The sequence below is a fragment of the Panulirus ornatus genome, chromosome 12 (assembly GCF_036320965.1).
Source record: "Panulirus ornatus isolate Po-2019 chromosome 12, ASM3632096v1, whole genome shotgun sequence".
Classification (NCBI taxonomy): Eukaryota; Metazoa; Arthropoda; class Malacostraca; order Decapoda; family Palinuridae; genus Panulirus; species Panulirus ornatus.
In genome coordinates, this window is record NC_092235.1 from 5,475,941 (window position 1) to 5,501,116 (window position 25,176).

General features: G+C 39.8%; 1 protein-coding gene across 1 annotated transcript; it reads right to left on the bottom strand.

Moving 5' to 3' along the window:
• Window positions 1-8,229: 8,229 nt before the first annotated feature.
• Window positions 8,230-8,952, bottom strand: LOC139751774 (uncharacterized). The gene has a single exon (XM_071667314.1). It carries the CDS (start codon window positions 8,950-8,952, stop codon window positions 8,230-8,232), a length of 723 nt encoding a protein of 240 aa, XP_071523415.1.
• Window positions 8,953-25,176: the final 16,224 nt, after the last annotated feature.

A 25,176-nucleotide genomic window follows, 5' to 3' on the forward strand; every position in this document is an offset into this window, starting at 1 on the left:
CCATCTTTTTCAACTCTTGCAATTATCTCTTGACCTGTTGCCTCTTTCTTTTATACATCTCCCAGTCATTTGCACTAATTCCCTGCAAGAATTGTCCAAACATGTGTCTTCTCTTTCGATAACAACGTATTTTCTTCATCCCACCACTGACTACCCTTTCTAATATGCCCACCTTCCTCCTTTTTCATGCCACTTGCATCGTTTGTGCAAGCCATCACTACTTCCCTAAATACATCCCATTTCTCCTCCACTCCCCTTACGTCATTTTCTTTCACCTTTTGCCGTTCTGCACTCAGTCTCTGCTGATACCTCCTCACAAAAGTCTCCTTTCAAAGCTCACTTACTCAGAGGCGTATATAGGGGAATTAATGCCTATGACAGACACTGAAATTGCGCCCGTCCAAACATATGACACTTATATTTTCTATCTTATTACCTCCGCCAAAGAACCTTTTTTTTTTTATCGGCGTTTGTTTGTTTGTCTGTGAGCAACTTTCAACAAAAGTTATGAACAAATTTTGATGAAATTTTCAGGAAAAGTCAGAAATATAACAAGGACCAAGTAATTAGATTTTGGGAGTGTTCCGAAACATTGTCTGGATCCAAGACACCATTACATAAAAATCAATTTTGTGAATAACCATTGAGCTAATAATGATATCAATGTGATTCCAAATACCAAAGATATGTTTTCATGGTCGAGAAATCTAAATGTTTAAGATCCGAGTGATTGTCTGGATCCAGGATGCCATTACGGAAATATCAATTTTTGTGAATAACTATCGAACTGTTAATGATATCAATGTGATTCCAAATGCCAAAAATATGTTTTCATGGGAAAAATATAAATTTTTTGGATTCAACAATGTCATATGGGCGATAGGAACTGCCTTGGCAGAGGTCTGCACTCTCCGAATGCAATATCTATTTTATTCAAATATACCTAGAGAGTATTGTAGTAGGATATAGAAGAATCCAAATGACTTTGTGAAATGGAAAACCGAATTGAGGAATTGTGAGGTAAATGTGTGATAAGAATGAGATTATAAAGAAAAATAACCGAATCCAACCACCCATCATTGAATAAGTTTTATTCAAAATATATCTAGGCTTTATATAAGACTTTTGTTTACGTATATATCTAAGACTATGTATTATATCTATGGTCATAAATATTTAGGTTAAGCAGAAAGACTCACCAGAACATAAACAAAAGTATAACCTACTTAGGTCAAAGGTACCCAAACTATGAAAATTTCACTATAAAATCAATGCTGAAAACCATCGGTTCTTTGAATGGTAAATAAAAAAGTATTAGTAACACGAAAGTATTTTTAGAAGAATATGTATATAGATATTCAAATAAAAAAACAGGGTGTCCTAAAAACATGTAATCACATTTTGACTCATATCTCATTATTTTTTTTTTCATTTCTTTTCAGATCAAATTAATAGCTCATTAATTAACAAATCATGACACAAGATTAAAACTACAACTGCACCTTCCTTGCTTCTACTGATGCGAACTGGTCTATGATGTGCTCAAAGTCAGTTTTTCAGTTTGTTCTCTTTCTGCACTGAGCAGAGCAGGATCACAGAGTCTGTCTTGACCCAAAGATGCCCTCAGATATGAAAGTATTAGTTTCATCTTGCTAAATGATTTCTCACAGCTGGCAATGGAAAATGCGATGATCAGCATTATCCGAAGAGAAATGCAAAGATTAGGAAAGACAGTCATCTCCATGCTGAACATTGAATTTGGGTTCTTCAGGTCGAGCTATCTTTATGTTAGTATGACTTGACAGCAGCATTTGTAATCCAAAATTTCTTCATAACTGCCTTCCATCAGTATCAGAGCTGTATAGTTCACATAAACCGTCACACTTCCTGTCGATGCTGTAACACAGTCCCTTGACATCGAGAAAGAACCCAAACTTGGCATCTGTGTCATGCAAACGAGTGAACCTTTCATCCATTTCTCTGTGAAGACGATCGAGTGTTACCCCCATAACTTTCAATTTTCTCCTTGTCTGTTAACCCAGCATATCTTGAGTTTTCATCATCTACTTCAACACTCCATTCTTGGCAGAGATTGAGTCCTTCTTCGAGTGACTCACTGACCCACACTTCTCGTTTATCATCAAAATGATCTCGAAGGGCTTTCAACTTCAGGGCAGCATCATGAAAGTTCATGCTAGGATCCTGAAGCCTCTTTTGAACATGGTCAATGCAAGTGAGTATTTTGTCCTAAGATACTAGCAAAGTCAGGAAATCAAAACTCAACATGCGGTTATACAGCTGCATTGTCTCACTTTTTGCTTCACTGGTCTCATCTTAATTGTCTATCATATCGTGGAGGACTTGCAGCATCTCCTCAAAGTACTTGTTGATGGGGTTTTACTGCTTCTGTCCTTGCACTCCACTGGGTTTCAGACTCTGACTTAACAACCACTGGGAGAGTATATTTGAGTTTTTCCCAACGCTGTGTTGAACGAGAGAAAAACACATAGAGAGCTTGGATGGTTCCAAAAAACGTGACCATCATTGGACCCTGCTTAACTGCATGTTCACCAACCAAGTTGAGCGAGTGATTATCACAATTGACACATCGTCAGCTTGTTTGTCTGACTTAATCTTTGCTGGACACCACTTGTGTGCCCAGCCATCACAGCAGCGTTGTCATAGCGCTATGACCGACAATCTTGTAGCTCCATTCAGTCTTTCTCTAGCTGTTTTAAGATGTCTTCAACTAAGCTCTCACCATCCTCCTGGCCTATCTGGATAAAACCAAGGAAGGACTCTTTAACGCAGACTACTTTCCTCTCAAAATCAACTTCCATGTACCTCACTACTTCTGACATCTGCTCACGGTGTGCTTGATCAGTAGTCGAGTTGAACATGACACCATAGTACCTGGCTCTACGAATGCTTCTCAGTAAACTCTGGCAAACAGCAGTTTTACTAAGACAAGAAAATTTCCCACATTGGTGTCATGATCATGGTCTAGCTGAAGTGACTCTGTCCTCGCAAAGCCAGGTTTTGAGTTGCAAGGAATTTTATGCAGTGAAGGATTCTTGTCAAGATATCGCGCCAATTCTGCTTTTCTTTCTCAGTCTGTGACTGAAGTTCCATGTCAATAACTCTGTTCTCAATTAAATGTCTTTCCATTTCTTTCCACTGGGTGAAACACCTCCGGTGATTCTTGGCATTTTCATGAACACTAATCCTTTCAGGTGCCTTCCACTGGTTGAATCCATTTTCTTGTACCAATGAGAAATGATGGTCTGACCTGGAATAGAGAAGACAACAGATGCAAAATGCTGACTTTTCAGAGGTGGAATAGACCAGCCATGAGATAACTATCTAGAACTAGAACTAGAACAGATCCAGACAGACTACCAAAATCTTTATCTGATTCTACTACAAATTAGCCGATAGTATATTTTGAACAAAACCATCTATAATCCAAATGATATTTGTCAAATTAAGAAAAATGTACTGGGTGTATATAATGGGCTTGATTAGAAATGTACATACAGTGGATGTATAAAAGCATATATACGGTGTAATTTTAAACTGTTGAAGAGTTAGGCCAAACTTAGATTTATATAGCCTCTTACAGACTTAAAGTTAAAGACTTATGTGATCAAAATTGTAACGTAGAAGAAGTAATGCAACTGATAGTAGCGAAATATTACTATTGTTGAAAAGAAGGCAAGTTCTTTTTTTATCTCACAAAACCAAACCGTTAAAAATGTCAATCGGGTAGCATGTGTCAAAAAGCAAACCTGTTGAGTGATGCCCCCTTCAAGTGGCGCCCAGGGCACCTGCCCTACCAGCCATACCCTATATACACCACTGCACTTTCACCACTCTCTTCTCACCAACATTCTTTCTTCTTTTCTGGGAACCTTTACAAATCTTCACCTTTGGCTCTGCAAGATAGTGATCAGACATCCCTCCAGCTGTCCCTCTCAGCACATCAACATCCACAAGTCTCTCTTTTACACGCCTATCAATTGACAAGTAATCCAATAATGCCCTTTGACCATATCTCTTACATAGGAATACTTCTGTATAAATCTCTTTCTAAAACAGGTATTCCCAATCACCAGGCCTTTTTCAGCGCACAGCTCTTCTCCATTTCCATTTACAACATTGAACACCTCATTTACACCAATCATACCCTTAACTGCCACATTGCTAACCTTCGCATTCAGATCACCCATCACTATAACACGGTATCTTGCATCAAAGCTACTAACACACTCAGTCAGCTGCTCCCAAAACACTTGCCTCTCATGATCTTTGTTTTCATGACCAGGTGCATAGGCACCAATAATCACCCATCTCTTTCTATCCACTTTCAGTTTTACACACATCAATTTAGAATTTACTTTCTTACACTCTATCACATACTCCCACAACAACTGCTTCAGGATTAGTGCCACTCCTTCCTTTGCTCTTGTCCTCTCACCCACCACTGACTTTACTCCCAAGACATTCCCAAACCACTCTTCCCCTTTACCTTTGAGCTTCTTTTCACGTAGAGCCAGAACATCCAGCTTCCTTTCCCTAAACATACTACCTCTCTTTTCATATTAGTTACATCCACACACATTCAGACACCCTAATCTGAGCCTTTGAGGAGGATGAGCACTCCCCGCTTGACTCCTTCTTCTGTTTCCCCTTTTAGAAGTTTAAGTACAAGGAGGGGAAGGGTTTCCTAGCCCCCGCTCCCGCCCCCTTTAGTCGCCTTCTACAACACGCGGGGAATACTTGGGAAGAATTTTTTCTCCCCTATCCCCTTAACCTTCACTTTGGATTTGAAGCAGTTTCGTAATAGTGACATGTAAAGTGGATGTTACGTTTGTCAGGAAGACACTGAGTAGGACTGTTAAACCTTTCGGTTGAATTGTATTTTTATCCTTGAGAATCAGGGTATTTTCTTCAGTTCATGAACAAATGCACAAAAATATCTTTTTTATTTCTATATCTCGGACTAAGACATAACTATTCCTAGTTTAAAAAAAAAAAGTTATCTGGTGGAATTGGTAATCGTATGATTACAAATTTTGTTCATTAGCACTTGATAACTTTTTTAATTTTATGATCAATGAAGAAAGACTATCAAAACCATTGTCTCTTTCATAGTAATTAAGATGTATTTGTAGTTCAGGAAAACATTATTTACTGGATGGATTTATCCGAAGAAAGAGTAGCAAGTCCAGTTTGAATTAAGTGTTTAAAATACTTAGAGAAATAATATCAAAAGTTGTAGAATTGATAGTTGGATACAAGGTCGTGAGATATAGGAAAAAAGGGCAATTCGTGGTGGACAGAAGAGATTAGAAATGCTGTGGAAGAGAAATAAGAGGCAAGTAATAGATTGCTTAACAGGAATGTACCAGTGAAAATTCAACAAAGGAGGACAGGCCAAGAGGGGACAAGATTCAGTAAGAGCATCAGGACATTGCAACAAAAATGGCAACATAGAGAGGAAATGGTCAATGGCAACACGGAGAGGAAATGGTCAATGGCAACACGGAGAGGATATGGTCAATGGAACTGATCCACTGTTAGTAGATGGTGATGATGTTAAGCAAGGAGGCAATACCGGCAGCTGAAGTCCATTTACTTATTAGTATATTGGTTTCTTTTTTTTTCCTAATCTGATTTGTCCTGCCATATATCTCTAAGGTTTTTAGCGTTCCCAATGCACTGTGGAAACTCCTGCCATTATTTTTCCCTTGCTTCTTTATTTGTGTGAGTCAAGATTTCCCGATCTTCTCTTTTACCATTGTTTACCCACTCTTTACCTGCCGTCATTAGCTAACAGGTTTTCATTGCCCGATATTTGTTATAATTTCTCTCTGTGTTGACTTATATGAATATTTTTCTGTCTCAACTAAATGTGTCTAAAAGCTATCCATGTAGGCTGGTGTAGAACTTTTATACCAATTCCCTATATTTCGAGTAAACACTTCTTTGTCACCCTTGTTTGGTTTCAATGTACTTCTCTGATATTTAACCTGTTTTATTCCTAATGGTGGTTGAGCATACAGAACAGAATTATCACCGACCAACTCTATTATTATCCCACAATATCCCTGGACTTCCTGGCTGCTTATCATGCAGGCATAAACTAGCCTTCCTGCTTTGATATAGGTAATATCCATATTTCCTAACAATTATACCTCTGGGTTGTCTTGCAAAAGTTGTATGATGTTTATTCCATTAATACTAACTCTGCCTACCATTTTCAATATCAGTTGTTGAGCAATGAAATCCCTTGCAGCCAGTGTCCAGAAACATGCAATCTGAAAATGATCCGAGGTAGAAAATAGAAAAAAAAAAATCCTTCAGAAATATACAAATTTGCAGTGTTCAGCTATCCCTTCTTCAAGAATATTTTCATACAGACACTTTCTATTTTTGGTACTTTACTAAGGTAATCAATTTGTTCCCCTAGTTTAGAATTCTTAATGCATGAGTAAAGTTCACTTATATTTTTTCTCGGATATAAATAAAATCCTTTATATTTTGTTAGTCTAAATAAATCGGCTTCCCTGCTCTTATTCTCCTAAAAGGCAATCATCTTAATATTATTTTCAATGATAAAACAATATACATCTTTAACCTTGTTTCTTAAGCCATTAATTTCTGTACCAATTCCCCATATTTCTGGTAAACACTTCTTTGCCATCCTTCTTTGAATTCAACTTCCTCCTCTGATATCAACCTGTTATATTCCTATTGTTAGTTGAGCCCAGTCAGTCCATTCTTGATGTTCACATACTTTTTATTGTCTCCAATCAATTTCTAAGGTAAGCGCATTCTTCTTGCATAGTTTCCCTTTTCCCTGCACTACACAATCCCTAATTTTCATTTCCTTCCCTTTAATAATCATTTCGTTCTTTGAATTTTTTTCAAAGATCTGACGCTTCCCTTTCCCCTCTTCTCTCTGCTTCCATTTCATTTACAACTTGATTTTCCTCTTCTTTATCTATCACTATGTCAAGTGTTTTCTCTATCACTTCCATACATTTGGATAATCTATAACATCGTATGTACGCACCTTTACTTCCAGAGATTATCACTAACCTGTCTGACTGCATCACTACTCTTCCCTGCCGCTTGTTGATCATCCTGTTGGTTCTGGACACCAACAATTCCAGCCACAAGCACTTTTCTTATCCCTACCAAACCATCATGCCAGGCCTACCTAGGAATTAGTCTCCAGCATCCTTATGTTCTCCTGTTGTCGTGTTACTGGTAATCCTGTGAGGGCTTTTATGTTTGCGGAATAATACTCTCACATACAAATGAACCATCATCGGGTTTTCCCACCATTACAATAACAAGGTTTAACCTTCTCTCCATCTTTGATCTTGTCCTCCCTACAGATTCAGGATTCGTGCCTTCTCCCGCAGAATCTGCAGTGTGGGTCCTTTTGACAGCTGTCTCCAGGCCTCGTGTCCCCATCTGCAACACTTTACACATTATTTGTTCTTCTGCCTATGGTGCTACCTTCCTGTGCTCTGCTCCTGTGATGAACGCTTTGTCCAGAACTTCTACCCTCGTTAGGGCAACGACTTGGCTTGTTGCTTCGCCTCTCACTCTTCACCCAAACAAACCGCTCGTTATCCAATAAGAATCTGGATCTAGTACTACAGGGCACCTGAAGACTATAATCGTAACTTTCTTTCGTCTGATAAAGTCATCACTAATCCCCTGGACCCAACAGTTGTCAAAATGTCCACAGCTTTCGTAGTCCTTGCTGTAAGACAAGGCTTGTTTGTTCCCTCTTTCAAAAGTAAAATGAACAGACAACAGAAATTAATCAGGGGTTGCAGGTGTTTGTAGACCTGACTTTTAAAGGAATGAATATTATATGAAGAGGAAAATACAAACAACACAAGAGAATTCCACAGCTTAGTTGTTTGAGGGAGGAAGGAGGAGTCATAACGACCAGTCCCTGAATGGTACATTTATAGCTAGATGATAACCAGTGTGTGTGTGTGTGTGTGTGTGTGTGTGTGCGACCAATATCAGCCACTGAGGGTTAATTAATGTTCCAATGAAACTAAGTGGATTTTTTAATTTAATTTATCTATCTTTTTTTTATTTTTCTTACTGGAGTGTGTGACTGTAACGCTGTAGACATGATTCACGCGCCCTTTAGTTTCTTACCGAGGTGTGGGAGGAGTGGCAGGCGAGTGTGGATCATCAAAGTGGGTGGATAAAGGCCTCCCTCAGCACATCCACAAGCTCTTGAGCATCATCGATGTCACCCTCAAAGGCGCGCTTTGCCGCTGTGACTGCCGACTCAGGGGGATCAGCTTTCATTGCTCCAAATATGCGGCCACAAATCTCCCCTAGGTTCCATACATCCTCCTTCCTTTCTGCGGCAAAGGCATCTTCAGCTATCATGTGGAACTCATCCTCGGGAGGAAGGAGGGCGAGAGCAGCCTCATCGTATCCAGCTTTCCCGAAGTCAATGATGCTCACGCTGGGTGAGGGAGAAGTGATATCTGTTACCAGGATATTGTTGAGGTGGAGGTCGTTGTGGACCACGCCCAGGGTATGAAGTTCCTGCACACGTTCGCATATCTGTAGGGCAAGCATACCGAAGTACGAGTCTGGGAAATCGAAGGAGGCCTCCAGAAGATCTTCAAGGGTTTGGTGTCCCATGAAGGACATCAAAATAGACTGAGGGTCATGTGAAAGAGCCAGAAGTTTAGGGGCTCCCCCCGCACCATCCACTTTCTTAAGAAAATATGATTCCAAATGTAGGTCCTCGAAAGATGTATCCTTATTCATTTTCAATACAGCATCGTCGTCCTTCCATTCGACCAGATATGCAATGCCATAGAAGCCTTCACCTAAGACTTCCCCCTCTGAGATCAGGTGTGCCACGTCGGCCTGGGAGAGAATTTGCTCAGAGCACATGTTTTGAGATACTGATCAGTGGAGAGAAATCTTTGCACAGAGAACCGCTTTGTGTGCTGTCTGATTAAGGAATGAGCTTGAAGGTTAAGGAGGGAGCCTTATATCCCACATAACTGGGTAAGCCCGAAATATAGTGAAGGCACATTAACATTAGGCACCTTTATCATTCAGTGATCTTTGACTAATTCAAAGATGTAGTTTAGTGAAGAACAAGATTACTGTTAAGATGAAATAAAGGTAAGGATAAGGTCACAGTCCAGTGGTGTTGAGAATGTAGTGGTGATGTATTGTAATGAAGATCAGATGTAATAAAGATGAGGCAGTTGGGAAGATGATGAAAGGGTAAGGATAAGGTCAAAAGCCAATGGTGTTGAGGATGTAGTGAAGATTAGGGTGTAGTGAAGACCATGTAAGGGTAAGGGTAAGGTCAAAGATCAGATGTGCCTAGGATGAGGTGAGGATGTGGTGTAGTGGTGTAGAGAATATCAGGGTGTGGTGAGGACAATATGTGGGTAAAGGTAATGAGCCAAGAACGTATTAATGATGTAGTGAAGATCAGGGTTTAGTGAAGATGAACCTTTTGTGGAGATGATGTAGGGTTAGGGTAAGGTCAAAGGCCAGCGGCGTTAAGGGTTTAGTAAAGATGTAGTAAAGACCACGGTGTAGCGAAGATGAGGCATTTGTGAAAATGGGGATATACTATAGTTAAACTGTAGCGATGTGAAAATGGTTTGAGGTTAGATCAGTGATTTTGTGAGGGTGTTGTACAGCATACTGAAGTGAAGATGTGAAAATGTTCTGATGGTAGAATGTACAATAGTGATGATGAGACGGCATTTTGTTACAGCGTACTGTAGTGAAGTCATGAAAGAGTTCTGATGTTAGGGTGTACAGTAGTGATGATGTGACAATGTTTTGATGTTATAGTGTACAGTAGTGAAGATGTGACAGTTTTATGTTGAATGTATGGTATCTATTTCGTAAAGGTGTTTTGTTACAGCGTACTGTAGTGAAGACATGAAAGCGTTCTGATGTTAGCGTGTACAGTAGTGATGATGTAACAGTGTTTTGATGTTAAAGTGTGCAGTAGTGAAGATGTGACAGTTTTACGTTGATTGTATGGTATTTATTTTGTAAAGGTGTTCTGTTACAGCGTACTGTAGTGAAGACGTGAAAGTATTCTTACGTTTACGTTAGCGTACAGTAGTGATATTGTGACAGTGTTTTGAGGTTATTGCCTACAGTAGTGAAGATGTGACAATTTCTTGACATAAGAGTGTACAGTAGTGATCATGTGACAATCTTTTGATAATACAGTGTACAGTAAGGAAGATGCGACAATGTCTTAATATTAGAGTGTACGGTAGTGATCATGTGACAATCTTTTGATAATATAGAGTACAGTAGTGAAGATGTGACAATGTTTGAATGTTAGAGTGTACGGTAGTGATCATGTGACAATCTTTTGATGTTTGAATATTAGAGTGTACAGTAGTGATCATGTGACAATCTTTTGATAATCAGTGTACAGTAGTGAAGATGTGACAATGTTTGAATATTAGAGTGTACAGTACATAGTGATCATGTGACAATCTTTTGATAATTAGTGTACAGTAGTGAAGATGTGACAATGTTTGAATATCAGTGTACAGTACATAGTGATCATGTGACAATCTTTTGATAATATAGTGTACAGTAGTGAAGATGTGACAATGTTTGAATATTAGGGTATACAGTAGTGATCATGTGACAATCTTTTGATAATTTAGCATACAGTAGTGAAGATGTGACAATATTTGAGTATTAGAGTATACAGTAGTGATCATGTGACAATCCTTTGATAATTTAGCATACAGTAATGAAGATGTGACAATGTTTGAATATTAGAGTATACAATAGTGATCACGTGACAATCTTTTGATAATTTAGCGTACAGTAGTGAAGATGTGACAATGTTTGAATATTAGAGTATACAGTAGGGATCATGTGACAATCTTTTGATAATTTAGCATACAGTAGTGAAGATGTGACAATGTTATGATGTTAAAGTGTACAATGTTAATGATGTGACAGTTACTTAGTGTACGTAAATATGGTATAGTATTATTAATCATCATTCGTAGGGGTGACAGTTACGTGTGGTTAGGAAAGGCATCAGAGTGGACAAAAATAACCTGTTGTTTTCCATGATAATGAATGCCTCATTTGGATGTAAGACCATTGGATAATACTTGGCATTAAGATCTGAATTTCCATATTATCTATTGGATCTAAGTTAAAGTACCCTAGATCTTTCATTGATAAATCCCTTAAGTTAGCAAAGAAATCATTTTATAGAGTTGAACCTAAACCTGCCATTGACACCAAGAATCTTTTAGTTCTCCCTTTTAATAATAATTTCACTTTGCTTCCCATGTTGCTTAAATCCTTTAATGTGAATGTTGCCTTTAGCAACAATAATACTATAAAGAATATCTTAATCAGGAATTCACCATAAAATGCTCTTGGTTGCATCTATAAAGTGCCTTGTGGAAACTGTGATAAATTTTATGTTAATCAGACTGGTAAGGATCTTTCTGTTAGACTTAAGCAACATAGATATAGTATAAGAAAGGGACAAGAATCAAATGCCTTGTTTAATCATGTTCAAAAATATGATCATTGTATTGACTGGAGTAACGCCATCTGAGTTATTAACTCTAACTCAGTTACTAAGAGAAATATCATTGAATCTTCTATTATTGAATACACAAAGAATTACAGTCTTAATATTAGTGATGGTCTATACAAATCATATAACTTTATCGTTGATAAGATTTGTAAAATGATAAGTTTATGAACGCTCGATGTATGTTTTGGACAATCACATGTTTACCAAATGGCGTCCTAGCTTCGTCTCTTCGATGTATATCAACTGACTGTTATATTTCTCTCTTGTGTCTCCCCTGATGATGTGATTATTACACGAAAGTGCACTTGGGAACTTTTCGTGTTTCATATTCCCCGTAGACTCATTGGAATATCTTGATCACGCGCAAAATTGTGATCCTTTCCAACCATATATATATATATATATATATATATATATATATATATATATATATATATATATATATATATATATATATATATATATATATATATATATATATATATATATATATATATATATATATATATATATGTATGTATGTGAACGAATGGGGCCTTTGGTGTTTTTCCTAGCGCTACCTCGCACACATGAGTGGGGAGGGGGTTGTTATTCCATGTGTGGCGGGATGGCGATGGGAACAAATAAAGGCAGACAGTATGAATTATGTACATGTGTATATATGTACATGTCTGTTTGTGTATATATATGTGTACATTGAGATGTATAGGTATGTATATTGTGCGTGTGTGGACATGTATGTATATACATGTGTATGTGGGCGGGTTGGGCCATTCTTTCGTCTGTTTCCTTGCGCTACCTCGCTAACGCGGGAGACAGCGACAAAGCAAAATAAATAAAATAAAATAAATATATATATATATATATATATATATATATATATATATATATATATATATATATATATATATATATATATATATATATATATATATATATATTTATTTATTTATTTATCTATGTATTATACTTTGTCGCTGTCTCCCGCGTTAGCGAGGTAGAGCAAGATAACAGACGAAACAATGGCCCAACCCACCCACATACGCATGTATACACATACACGTCCACACAAAGCATATATACATACGTATACATCTCAACGTATATGTTTGCTATATGTTTGCTATGATCCGAAAGCGACTATTCATTTATAGTATCTATATTGTCAGGTGGTTATATTGCATTTGTGAATATAAGTTGGATGTTTCTATATTTTTGCTTTGACTATATTATCATATCATCTATATGATCATGGTAGTTTTATTGTTATAGTGAATACATTGTCGTCGTGACTATATTATCATAATGGCTAAATTGTCATAGCTAATATGTTGACATGGGGGCTATGTTTTCATGATATTTACAAAGTCATTGTAAGATTGGTATCAAAGTGACTCTAATGTGCTGGCGATTGATTTATATCGTGACTTTATTGTCAAGATGGCTGTATTGTCATGGTGGCTATATTGTCGTTTGCTGTATTTTCAATTTTACTCTTTTGTGAAGATAACTTTACTGTCAGTGTAGCTATAGTGTCATGGAGAATATATATTCATAGTGGCAGTATCGTCATTTTGAACATAGTCAATTTGGCTATATTCTTATTTTGGTTAAATTACTATCATGTACATATCGCCACCTTGGCTATATTAGCAATGTGATATTTTTTATCGGTGCTATATTGTCATTTTTTAATCATGCATATTTTGTCATAAGTGATACATTATCATGATAAATATAATATTCCGGTGACTATATATTGACCTTGTGACTATATTGTTATTATGACTATAATCTCATGTTGGATATCTTGCCACGATAACTACATTGTATTATCTACTCATAAATCTCTAAGTTCTGATAACCCAAAATTTTAAGAGTAGATAGGGTAGAAACTGATGGAAGCCATTTCTAACATTCTTGCATGACCTGACTTCTCGCCGTCGCAAAACATATCCATCCCAGCTTGGATATTGTACTGCTGTGATCGTCAACTAATTTGAAAAGGAAGACATTGAATGGAGAAATTACTGAGGTAATCTCCAAAGATGATTACTGGTCTGAGAAACAAATTCAGAAAGCAGATTAAACGACTTAAATCCATCAGCTTTACGGAAAAGAAGTTTAAGAGATCCTATACAGGTATATGAAGTTCTTGTAATGGCATCCCTTTAAGCTTGATATTTTTACTTCCTGTAACTAGTTCCAACAATTAAAACAATATTCAGCATTGTGATTTAAGTGACTGAATTTAGGATGCATTTGGATCTGTCAAAAATTGTATCTAGCAAATACTTCAACTTTCAACTGACCCATTCTATCTTTTTTATTCATTTCATCTCAGTTTTATCATCTTCCTGCTACTGTTTAATATCAACAGTAGCCCGTCTACGTAGTGTGGGCTCTGAAGCAAAGGAAACTTTTTCTAGCCTAGGTTAGGGTAGCATCTAAACCAAACCTAAATGACCTTACCTTAGAAATATGTTCAGACTGTACCTTCTGAAAATATTTCTTAAGGTAAGGTCGTGGGGATTAGTTTAGGTGCTAACTAAACCTTGGCTAGAAAAAGTTTGCTTTAAAGCCACAACTAGTTGAAAGGCCTAGTTTAAGTGGTGATATTGAAATTCATTTGCTCCAGTGTGCCCCTCCGTCCGTTTGTTTTATGTCCATCTAAAGATACATACGTTCAATTTTTGATGTAGATTGATTTCCTATCTTAGTTTCGTCTACGGAATTCTACATCTTCAGTTCAGCACAAAATTGTGGTAATGAAGGAAAAGTCACCACATTCACAAGCCGAGTGGACGTAGCTTATCCCACCTCGTTAGAGAGAAAACTTACCTGTATTTGAATTAATGAACGGGAACAGAGAAGACAAAATTTTATTACACAACTATATAATCTATATTATATACATTACCACATTTCCTGCACTTTCCATCACAAATTTGCTGAGGTCATAACCTTGTACTTACCATTACCTTACAACCTTAAGGATGGTGGTCTACAACACCTCTAGAATGATGGAGAAAACGAAAAGTTTCGTTTTACTATTAAGACCACAGAAATACGGTAATTCCACTTCACTACCACTAACTACTAGTTATTTTACTTGTTGATTTTCACGGCTAAGATTTTCATCCTCTGAGCGAAGCCATACAATAATCGTCCTTATCTACTCTGAGCATTGGATAGCCTCCTGATGATCAAGATTGCTGTTTTGGTTGTCCGTTTCCCTTGTTACTGCTGCGTCTCACTGCACACCTTACATGAGTGCCTTCCACAGTATTAGGGACAGCTGCTGGGCCTCACTGTAGCTACTTCTGGGACGGTTGCCAATCTTCCTCGTATTCCCTCATGACCACAGCGCCAAACCGACTCCCGCCATCAGGCCGAGACGCACAAACATTTCTGACAAAATTGAGACAACCGCTTTCGCGTCAGTTTTGACACCAAGTGAATTTATACGACAATTACGCACAAGATGCTTGGTTTTTCGTTCATGGATTGAACAGAATCAACCAACGATGGTTGCTACTGCCCAATCCATGAAGTCCCCCCCACCACGGAAAGGTAACCAAGCTTCGGGGGGGATGGGTGTTTACCCTGACGTCAACGGAGAAACTCAATACAATATTTTTATTATAACTTTCCTTAATCTTGAAAAATGAATCAATCAGAGGGAAGAATAGCCCCAGCCATATGAAGATTGGCTAACCGAATCCTTGCGCATTGTGTAGAAAGTGATTTCTTTGAGGGTTGCTTTATGGAGGGCACGGTAGCGTCGGAAGAGTTTCATTTTTTCTTTGAAGACGAAGGAAATTATCCCCGTGAATTTATGTATTTTTTTTTGGGCGGGATAATGTTCCCATTTTTTTTCTTTCTTTGTTTTTCAACGTCCCTACGTATATATTGTGTATCATCCACTACTGGGAGAAAGCCAGACTTCAGCCAGATTAACGTAATCCTTAGCGAGGCCAAACTAAAGTTGTCTTGGTGTTGGTTCCTCAGTGATAACCCAAACAAAAACACAAACACACCTCCAGTGTCCACTCTAGGGCCGTGTTCTCCTGCAGCACCAGCAGGAAGAAAGAACTCCGGTTCCTCACCAACTGAATCTTTTGGCACGGGGAGCGTGCGTCATCTCGACACGCCTTTTAACGCCCGTACGTGGTGCGGAGTGCAGTCGGTCTGTAACGTAGGACATGTCATGTGTTATTGGTCCCAGTCGATCTAGAACGCTGGGCCTGACATGTGTTGGGGGACCAAGTCGGTCTTGAATGGTGGGCCTGACGTGTGTTGGGGGACCAAGTCGGTCTTGAATGGTGGGCCTGACAGGTCTTGAGACCTGCCATGTCTCCCTGAAGGTGGGCCTGACAGGTGGGGTGGGCTGCATTTCCTCATGGATGGTGGGTCTGGTAGGGAGTGTGGGCTGCAGTGCCACTTGAGTAGGCGAGGTCACTTGGTCAGCATCAGTGGGACGGTGAGGTTTCACTTTTGCACAGCGACCGTTGACGGAGAGCGGTGTCACGTCGGCAAGAAGTGCCTTCTTGTAGGAGGCATAGCAGGAGTACTGGATGACGGCAATCCCGCGGTGGTTCTCGTAGGTCGTGTAGGTCTGCATGTCGAAGCGAACGATGTCGCCGAACTGCTTGAAGAATTCCCAGACGTTCGTCCTTGAGATTTTGTATGGAACGTTGACGACCCTGATGGTATACCTCTGCAGGACGGTTTTGAGAACCCCTTGCAACTGCTCGTTGGTGGGCACGATGACATGTATGTCGTCATCATCGCAGCCCAACTCATCTATATGTGGGAGTCGGGTCTCGTGTGGTGGACGGTCCAACAAATCATCCTCATCGTGGAAAGGCAGGTAGGCCTGGTCAAGGAGGGCGACCCAGAGCACCTGCTGCTGCTCGACCACCTCCACAACTGAGCTTTTTGCAAAAACTTCCATGTTGAAGATACTAAGATTACGTTGTGCACTTTACGAAGTAACCTCGGTTATCCTTGTATGTCCACAAATATAGTGAGTCTATATTGATATGGAAAAATATAGTAAGGTACCCCCATGCTCTAATATCCCACATAGAAATAAAAGCATAGTCGACTTCATACAAACAAAAGCATGTCGACTTCGGCGATTTTGAATGCAGAGACCATCTAAAATATTGTAGGTGGGTTAATGGTTGTTACATGGTGACCAGGGGTACAGGTGGATGGGACAGACTGGATATAGTGAAGATCGATAGGTGGGACAGACAGGGTATAGTGAACATCCATAGATGGGACAGACTGGGTACAGTGAAGATTGATAGATGGGACAGACAGGGTATAGTGAATATCCATAGATGGGAGAGACAGGGTGTAGTGAAGATGCATACATGGGACTGACAGGGTACAGTGAAGATTCGTAAATGGGACAGACAGGGTATAGTGAAGATCCATCTCCATAGATGGGACAGAGGGTATAGTGAAGGTGTGTAGATGGGACACACATTATAATGAACTGATTGATGGGACAGACAGGGTATAGTGAAGATTGATAGATGGGACAGGCTGGGTATAGTGAAGATCCATAGATGGGATACATGGTATAGTGAAGATGTGTAGATGGGACACATATTATAATGAATTGATTGATGGGACAGACAGGGTAGAGTGAAGATCCATAGATGGGACAGGCTGGGTACTGGGTATAGTGAAGATCCATAGATGGGACAGAGGGTATAGTGAAGATGTGTAGACGGGACACACATTATAATGAATTGATTGATGGGACAGACAGGGTATAGTGAAGATCGATAGACGGGACAGACAGGGTATAGAGAAGATCCATAGATGGGACAGATCGATAGATAGGACAGACAGGGTATCGTGAAGATCGATAGATGGGACAGACAGGGTATAGTGAAGATCGATAGATGGTGGCAGACAGCTTATAGTGAAGATCGATAGATGGGGACAGACAGTGTATAATGAAAATAAATAGATGGGACAGATTGGTTATAGTGATCGATAGATGGGACAGACTGGGTATATTGGCGATCGATAGATGGAAATGTTGGCACAAACATACAATGGCCAGGTGGTCCTGAGTAGCAGATCTCTGTTACTTGCAGGCCAGAACTTAATGATGGTGAGAGATAATGGTGTCTCCCTCTGTAGTGAACATGATGGTGAGAGATAATGGTGTCTCCATCTGTAGTGGACATGACGGTGAGAGATAATGGTGTCTCCCTCTGTAGTGAACATGATGGTGAGAGAAAATGGTGTCTCCCTCTGTAGTGAACATGATGGTGAGAGAAAATGGTGTCTCCCTCTCTAGTGAACATGATGGTGAGAGATAATGGTGTCTCCCTCTATAGTGAACATGATGGTGAGAGATAATGGTATCTCTCTCTGTAGTGAACATGACTGTGAGAGATAACGGTGTCTGTGATTCGGTACTTAGAACTCACATGAGATTAATCAGATATATGATTATGAGCAGAAAAAGATGTTATCTATGTGTGATATGTAAGAGGAGGAAAACTACTCCCACACATCACATTTTACACACATTTCCACAGGACAAAGAAAGGTAAGGGGTATTGCTGTGATAGAATTGGTAATACATTCATAAATATAAACGTAGGATGGGATAAATCTAAGACAAGTAGATAACAAACAACCACATTTTCCTACAAACTCAACAAAGACAAAGGCGAATTTTTTAGATATCAAGAAGTACATACCACATTTCCCCAATTCCTACAGTTTTGTAATTAAAGAAAAAAATATTCTTGAGCTTACTTATTGACGAGTCACTTATGCTAGTTAACTTTGTTTTCAAGCTCATTATTGTTAGAGTATTTCCCATCATCTCTTATCTGCATAATCACTTCATCAGGATAATTAGGCTTACGTGGACCAATTACAGGTTATGTATGTAAATATGTTGCTTTAATGTTAAAGAATGAAATATGTCCTGGTTGATATGGCATGATTGTTGATGAAACCGTCCAGTTGATTTGGTCCCTAACATTGTGTTTAATGTTACCTATATATGTTATTGCTCATAGTTGTCTGAAGTCGTCCGTACAATACTTCATCCTTGGGAAAAACATAAAAAAACAAGTTTTAGATTATTTTCTTTTTTTAAACTGAAAACTCACTGTAAAGTTTTCGTCAACAAAAAGACAGCCAGACAGCGCAAGGGTAATTAGTACCACCAGCTGTTGACAACGCGCACAATTAAAGCAGTCATTGCTCACGCGAGATTACTCCTGCTTTCCTGTCTTTCTTATATAGTCTTTGTATCACTACACACACACACACACACACACACACACACACACACACGCACACACGCACACATCCGCACACACACACACACACACACACACACACACACACACGCACACACACACACACACACACACACACACAAACACGCACACACACACACACACACACGCACACATCCGCACACACACACACACACACACACGCACACACACACACACACACACACACACACACACACCATTATATTTCCACTACAAGCTACATTACACTCTCCACAAGAGGTAATTCTGCCCAGTGTACACCCTCTACCGCATCCTGCCATCTTCACTATATTGATGTTTCATCTTCACTACACTAGTGCTTCAACTTCACTATGTTAATGTATCATCTAGGATATCAGATCAATGAGGAAACAAGAGTCGACTATATTTTTGTGTGGCTTCACTATATTTTTGCAAGTGCTGGTCTATGAAAGTTTACTTCGTCAAGTAAATCACTCATCTCACCAGATCGCAGAAATGACTCACGTCCGCGCTGCACATCGGTACCCTGGCAAGGAATCCTTCCTTGAATTTTTCGAGGCTCACATCCAGCAAACCGGGGCTGTTAAAGATTGTATAAGCCGAACTGAGCTATATTTGCGATACTGTGAATTCTGCGAAGGGTTCGGGTACGAGAAAGCTGCCGTCCTGAACGTCGGGAGAACACTGGGACGGTGGGGCATCAAGGCAGATCGCAGACTTGGAGGACGCAACGGCCGCCACCAGGAGTACGCCTACACCAGAATTGCCTGGTTGTCCGCAGTGAGGGCCTGGCCCAGGGAGGAAAGCGGTGCCTTCCAGAATGCCAAAGGCCTTCCAGGAAGAGATCACGTCTGGATATCGAACCCGTGCACGAGAGAGTAGTGGTGAAGATCCAGACTCGGCATCAAGATGATGATGACCTGTGCGAAGGCGGACCCAGCGAGGAAACTGGTGTAGTTGACACAGGAGCAGCCGCCATCCCCATCAATGTTTCTTTGGCTCCCACCAAACAACGGGGCAAAGTGATGCCTACCACTGAATTGGTGACCTTGATCCCCTACTTCTATGGGGATGAATCAGGCCTGGTGGATCCCGACGTACTCGTACTGGTCGTCGATGAAGACCCTGATGTGTCCGTCGCTGCGACTGGAGGATCTGCAGCACCTGCAGCAGCAGCCGACCCTAAAGCTGAAGCGGCCGTGTTGAAGATTAAAGTCCACACCACCAACATTCATCCCTGAAATTCCTTGAACCTTAAGTTCCCGTCGCTGAGATTGGAGAAGCTGCTCCTCCTCCAGCAGTCGACCCTGTTATACCCGGTCCTCAGAAGACACTTCCTATGGCAAAAGTTCTCATTCAGTTGCAAATTATTGTCAAACTATTGTACGAATGAAGCGGTTATCATAAAGGATTAAATCCTTAGGAAAAGTTTCTAACATTTATCAGTCCCATCCATAGGGATGAAAAAAAAAATAAAAAAAATACATCCATTCTGTTGGTTGCCATAAACATGGCACAAATGGACCCTAAGTCGAACTGCTGACCTCCTAGTGGTAGGGTTCGGGCAACTTTGAGGGAACATTAACCTTCAAAGGCTAACAGCAGTCGCACAAAAACAATAAAGATTAATCATTATTAGTCATTTACAATAATCATAGACGATGGTTATAGCCTCGCCCATTTATCATCTCATTCGCTGTGAAGGAAATCATAGGCGACTCTGATTGCACCTACATCTATCAGTTTTCCTATTTATATAACCTTTTATCTGTCTATCGTCCCTGTTCGATGGTTTTCTGTATCATGTAAATCTCAGCCATTGAAATGTCCTGAGATCAATGTCGAAGAAGTGAACAAAAGAATTCTAGTTTGGACTGAAATACATAGCCCCGTTTTTGCACATTTTTTCACCATTTATCCATCATTCATTCCTCTTAAGGATCTACGTACTATCTTCAGAGTTGTATTACAAATATATGAAACATGTCAACAACTCACTGTTTTGTTCATATTTCTTACTATATTACATCTGTCAGTTTCTAAATGCAATCATCGGATGATTATGGCTGTGTCTACACACTCCCGCCATCTGGCCAACCTTGTACATATGATCATTTAAACTCTGACATTTTAACAAATTGTGTCAAAATGACTCCATGAAACGCGAAATTAAAATTCATCCATTTAACTCCCTCATTCATTAACGAACATTTAAACATCATCATTTGAACGTAAATCTTCCAGCTGCATTATGACAACAAAGTCCTTTTACATACGTCATTAGGTTAGGTTTGGTTAGGTTAGGTTAGGTTAGGTTCGGTTGATTAACCTCGTCAATTAAACACTTTAATACTACCATGCAACAGTGAACTTTTACACACCGTCATATTGCAGCTGTTGTATGAAATGCTTCACATAACTAAAGAATTTTAAAGTGAATTATTTTAACGATATTCTTGGAATTCTGCACTTTAATATGAACTTTTGAATTCTGACTGTAGAGGTACACATGACCTTTAAATTCCACCAGAGCAATGGAAGTCTGTACAATTTATCTAACTCGGCCACTGAACGCGAACTTTTAAATTTAGCTGGGCGGCCTCTTATTCCCTGGCTGCCATTCATACTTTGTCCTTTTAAACTGTGTGTTTATATCGTTCTCATTCACCCTTAATTTCGATCGTCTCTGATATTTCAGTCGTAGAATTTGTTCATGTTCCCATATTGCTTTAGTTTAGGTTTATGGTTAAACCTAAAGACTCTACAGTGTCTACAGTGACGGAGCCATCTGTATGTTGTACCAGACAACCAGTAATGTATGGTGACTGACGTCTACAGTGACGGAGCCACCTGTATGTTGTACCAGACAACCAGTAAAGTATGGTGACTGACGTCTACAGTGACGGAGCCACCTGTATGTTGTACCAGACAACCAATAATGTATGGTGACTGACGTCTACAGTGACGGAGCCACCTGTATGTTGTACCAGACAACCAGTAAAGTATGGTGACTGACGTCTACAGTGACGGAGCCACCTGTATGTTGTACCAGACAACCAGTAATGTATGGTGACTGACGTGTACAGTGACGGAGCCACCTGTATGTTGTACGAGACAACCAGCAATGTATGGTGACTGACGTCTACAGTGACGGAGCCACCTGTATGTTGTACCAGACAACCAGTAATGTATGGTGACTGACGTGTACAGTGACGGAGCCACCTGTATGTTGTACCAGACAACCAGTAATGTATGGTGACTGACGTCTACAGTGACGGAGCCACCTGTATGTTGTACCAGACAACCAGTAATGTATGATGACTGACGTGTACAGTGACGGAGCCACCTGTATGTTGTACCAGACAACCAGTAATGTATGGTGACTGACGTCTACAGTGACGGAGCCACATGTATGTTGTACCAGACAACCAGTAATGTATGGTGACTGACGTCTACAGTGACGGAGCCACCTGTATGTTGTACCAGACAACCAGTAATGTATGGTGACTGACGTGTACAGTGACGGAGCCACCTGTATGTTGTACCAGACAACCAGTAATGTATGATGACTGACGTCTACAGTGACGGAGCCACCTGTATGTTGTACAGTCGTTGATTAAAGTCTAGAATGTTTGTTGCCGAGCTCACGCCTCTCGCATTCGAATCATGATGGTATCGGAACTCTTGTGAATCATGATGGTATCGGAACTCTTGTGAATCATGATGGTATGGGAACCGTTATGAATCATGATGGTATGGGAACCGTTATGAATCATGATGGTATGGGAACCGTTATGAATCATGATGGTATGGGAACCGTTGTGAATCATGATGGTATCGGAACTGTTATGAATCATGATGGTATCGGAACCGTTATGAATCATGATGGTATGGGAACCGTTATGAATCATGATGGTATGGGAACCGTTATGAATCATGATGGTATGGGAACCGTTATGAATCATGATGGTATGGGAACCGTTATGAATCATGATGGTATGGGAACCGTTATGAATCATGATGGTATGGGAACCGTTGTGAATCATGATGGTATGGGAACCGTTATGAATCATGATGGTATGGGAACCGTTATGAATCATGATGGTATGGGAACCGTTATGAATCATGATGGTATGGGAACCGTTATGAATCATGATGGTATGGGAACCGTTATGAATCATGATGGTATGGGAACCGTTATGAATCATGATGGTATGGGAACCGTTATGAATCATGATGGTATCGGAACCGTTGTGAATCATGATGGTATGGGAACCGTTATGAATCATGATGGTATGGGAACCGTTATGAATCATGATGGTATGGGAACCGTTATGAATCATGATGGTATGGGAACCGTTGTGAATCATGATGGTATCGGAACCGTTATGAATCATGATGGTATGGGAACCGTTATGAATCATGATGGTATGGGAACCGTTATGAATCATGATGGTATCGGAACCGTTGTGAATCATGATGGTATGGGAACCGTTATGAATCATGATGGTATGGGAACCGTTATGAATCATGATGGTATGGGAACCGTTGTGAATCATGATGGTATGGGAACCGTTATGAATCATGATGGTATGGGAACCGTTATGAATCATGATGGTATGGGAACCGTTATGATCATGATGGTATGAATCATGATGGTATGGGAACCGTTATGAATCATGATGGTATGGGAACCGTTATGAATCATGATGGTATGGGAACCGTTATGAATCATGATGGTATGGGAACCGTTATGAATCATGATGGTATGGGAACCGTTATGAATCATGATGGTATGGGAACCGTTATGAATCATGATGGTATGGGAACCGTTATGAATCATGATGGTATGGGAACCGTTATGAATCATGATGGTATGGGAACCGTTATGAATCATGATGGTATGGGAACCGTTATGAATCATGATGGTATGGGAACCGTTATGAATCATGATGGTATGGGAACCGTTATGAATCATGATGGTATGGGAACCGTTATGAATCATGATGGTATGGGAACCGTTATGAATCATGATGGTATGGGAACCGTTATGAATCATGATGGTATGGGAACCGTTATGAATCATGATGGTATGGGAACCGTTATGAATCATGATGGTATGGGAACCGTTATGAATCATGATGGTATGGGAACCGTTATGAATCATGATGGTATGGGAACCGTTATGAATCATGATGGTATGGGAACCGTTATGAATCATGATGGTATGGGAACCGTTATGAATCATGATGGTATGGGAACCGTTATGAATCATGATGGTATGGGAACCGTTATGAATCATGATGGTATGGGAACCGTTATGAATCATGATGGTATGGGAACCGTTATGAATCATGATGGTATGGGAACCGTTATGAATCATGATGGTATGGGAACCGTTATGAATCATGATGGTATGGGAACCGTTATGAATCATGATGGTATGGGAACCGTTATGAATCATGATGGTATGGGAACCGTTATGAATCATGATGGTATGGGAACCGTTATGAATCATGATGGTATGGGAACCGTTATGAATCATGATGGTATGGGAACCGTTATGAATCATGATGGTATGGGAACCGTTATGAATCATGATGGTATGGGAACCGTTATGAATCATGATGGTATGGGAACCGTTATGAATCATGATGGTATGGGAACCGTTATGAATCATGATGGTATGGGAACCGTTATGAATCATGATGGTATGGGAACCGTTATGAATCATGATGGTATGGGAACCGTTATGAATCATGATGGTATGGGAACCGTTATGAATCATGATGGTATGGGAACCGTTATGAATCATGATGGTATGGGAACCGTTATGAATCATGATGGTATGGGAACCGTTATGAATCATGATGGTATGGGAACCGTTATGAATCATGATGGTATGGGAACCGTTATGAATCATGATGGTATGGGAACCGTTATGAATCATGATGGTATGGGAACCGTTATGAATCATGATGGTATGGGAACCGTTATGAATCATGATGGTATGGGAACCGTTATGAATCATGATGGTATGGGAACCGTTATGAATCATGATGGTATGGGAACCGTTATGAATCATGATGGTATGGGAACCGTTATGAATCATGATGGTATGGGAACCGTTATGAATCATGATGGTATGGGAACCGTTATGAATCATGATGGTATGGGAACCGTTATGAATCATGATGGTATGGGAACCGTTATGAATCATGATGGTATGGGAACCGTTAT

Excerpts from the sequence above, each read along its gene's own strand:
- LOC139751774 (XM_071667314.1), bottom strand. The coding sequence starts at position 8,952 with ATGTGCTCTGAGCAAATTCTCTCCCAGGCCGACGTGGCACACCTGATC.